Source organism: Tachysurus fulvidraco, chromosome 16 (genome assembly GCF_022655615.1).
Source record: "Tachysurus fulvidraco isolate hzauxx_2018 chromosome 16, HZAU_PFXX_2.0, whole genome shotgun sequence".
In the NCBI taxonomy this organism is placed as follows: domain Eukaryota; kingdom Metazoa; phylum Chordata; class Actinopteri; order Siluriformes; family Bagridae; genus Tachysurus; species Tachysurus fulvidraco.
The window spans coordinates 4,194,138-4,196,637 of NC_062533.1; the positions used below are offsets into that span (position 1 = coordinate 4,194,138).

A 2,500-nucleotide genomic window follows, 5' to 3' on the forward strand; every position below is an offset into this window, starting at 1 on the left:
CGCCTTTTACCTTCTGTAAAAAGGTCCGGAAAAATGACCTCAGGTAATACTGATCCCGTCCGAATAGACCCGCTGTAAATATGTACGGTAAAATTCCGTCATTCCCTGTTTAAAAGTAGTTTTTGGCGCGTTTTACAATCATGGACGCGCTTGAAACAGGAAGCGACGTCATACGCACATGACGAGGAGGTTACTGTGGTGCGTAAAGCGAGTTACCCCTCCCACTTCTGCTAGTTTTATTGACATGTCTTGTCCCATGCGAATTGGACAATTAATATCACAGACGTCCTGAGGTAAAATTTCATTATTCCACGTCCCCACGTAAAACTAGTCCCGACCGGATAGGTCTTAAGACTACTTATTAAGTCCTTATAGCCCTGTCTTTGTGTTATGTAGCACCCTGATCCTGGAGAAACATCGTCTCATTTCGCTGTGTACTGTAACAGCTATATATGGTTGAAATGACAATAAAAGCTTCTTGACTCTTGACTTGACTCGTGTCATGGGATTGCGTATTGCTTCGGCTCAGGGACGCGATTTATTCGAGCTCAGCTCCACAATGTGTATTTGTACGTCAAGAAAATGAAGCAGCATTACAGCCAGGTGTTCACTTATCGTCCGATCTCACAGACGTTCCCACTTAAAACACATACACCGGCCATGATAATGAGCTTAAATCGCATCAGAATATCAGCTAGTAACACTGAAGGCAAAATAGCATGAAAAGAAAACTAAAGACAAGCAGTTTGTAGTGACTTTAGATTTTGGGTAAATCTTTCAGCCCAAAGAAAAGCACACATACAGTACAATGTGACTGATGATACGACGAGCAAGTCTCGACATGTTAAAAGCGATGGCACAAGGCGGGCCTTAAAATGGAAGCGACGCAGACATGACATGACCGTAACACGTAACAATGCCCCTTTTCCACCGAGGCAGTTTGAGTGCAGGTTCGGAGCCTAATTTAGAACCAGTTCTTTCTGTTTTTCGACCGCCAAAGCACCGGCTCTGAACCAGGAAAAGTGGTTCTTATGTAGCGCCAAAACGTCACTGGTCTAGAACCGCGTGCGTCAGGGGCTGTGGGCGCGGCTACCGTTAGCGCATTTGCTAATGTACCTTAAGTATACTAATGTTTAATACACTTTTACTTTACCGCGATATGATACATTATCAGCACACATGATAGTAGGTAGCTACAAGCTAAGGCTAATTTTTTCTGTGTTAATCATAAAATAACGTTATGTACTTTATCGATCACAACCTCTGTTTATACAGATTACACGGAGCCGCACGTACACGTTTTATTCGCCGCGTTTGGATGCCGATGTAGGTTCACAAAGCCATGAGCATTAACAGTAAATCAACGTCCGCCATTGTTGTGTTTGTGTTTGCCGCTGCTGCGCTAACGTCGCTGGGACACGTGACACGTATACAGTGACGTCACACTCGGCTCTGTGATGCTCTCTAGGCGGTGGAAAGGCAAACCGGTTCTTAGAAGGTTCGCCAGTGGAACCAACTTTGAACCAGCACCAGCGCTAGCTCTGAACCAGCACCCGGTTCTTTTTGGTGGAAAAGGGGCATTAGGAACGTGTTTATCATCACACTGTAGCCGCATGACAGACAAAACATGGAAACGCAAGAAGAAGCATTCTTACATCTAGTATTTTTTCTCCACAGGTCCCTCTGCCTTGGCATCCGGATGCATTACCGGAACATGTCGAGGTACAACTTTGGACCCATGGACGATTGAGATGTACCCCACCACCACCACAGAGAAGGAGAAGAGAGAAACAGGATCAAAGTGACAACACGGCATAATTACAGAAAAGAAGAACTCTCTTGGAGGGACGGATGAAGGGGAAGTAGAGAAGGATAGAAAGAGCATAAGCATGAAAAGGGATATGTTTGGATGGAGGAAGCCAATTATGTTTCCTTAAGTGGAATTTAAAAGCAGGGGAAAGTTTCCATTAGTGCATGAAATCATGAGGAAAAAAAAAAAGCAATTAATTTTATACGGAGCCCCGGGGCAAGGCGCGAGCTAACAACACGAGCACAACAAAGTGAGACCAGAAACAGAAAGAGTCTATTAACTTTTAAACATTGTAATGAAGCTGTGATTTTTTTTTTCTTTAGCTACTGGCTTGTTGGGTAACACTCACCTTCTCAGAATGTGTCCCTGCAGGTCTCCCCTCGACATGGTCTCAGAACAGTGCTCACTGAAAGGGCAGGACACGGTGAGCTTGTCCAGCAACTTGTGCACAAGAACGTTGGACTTGCGGCAGTTCTGTAGCAGGATGGGCACACGGTCCACTGGGCAGAAATCACTCTCCACTAGGAAGTTGGTTAGGCACTCCTGGCAGTAGGTATGTCCACATGGTGTGTCCAGTGGGGAGATTAGGGGCTGCAGGCAGATGTGGCATGTGAGCTCATCATCCACCTCTTCTTTGTAGTTGTACTCATGGTTTTCGTCCAGCAAGTGACGCTGCCCGCAGACCTTACA

General features: G+C 45.5%; 1 protein-coding gene across 3 annotated transcripts in view; it reads right to left on the minus strand.

Moving 5' to 3' along the window:
• lnx1 (ligand of numb-protein X 1) overlaps positions 1–2,500 on the minus strand; it is a 51,796-nt gene that overhangs the window by 39,632 nt on the left and 9,664 nt on the right. For all 3 annotated transcript variants that reach the window (XM_047801809.1, XM_027146155.2, XM_047801810.1), the window contains one exon: positions 2,160–2,500. This exon is cut by the window's right edge. In XM_047801809.1, the coding sequence (XP_047657765.1) occupies positions 2,160–2,500 (341 nt within the window). The remainder of the gene's footprint in view (positions 1–2,159) is intronic.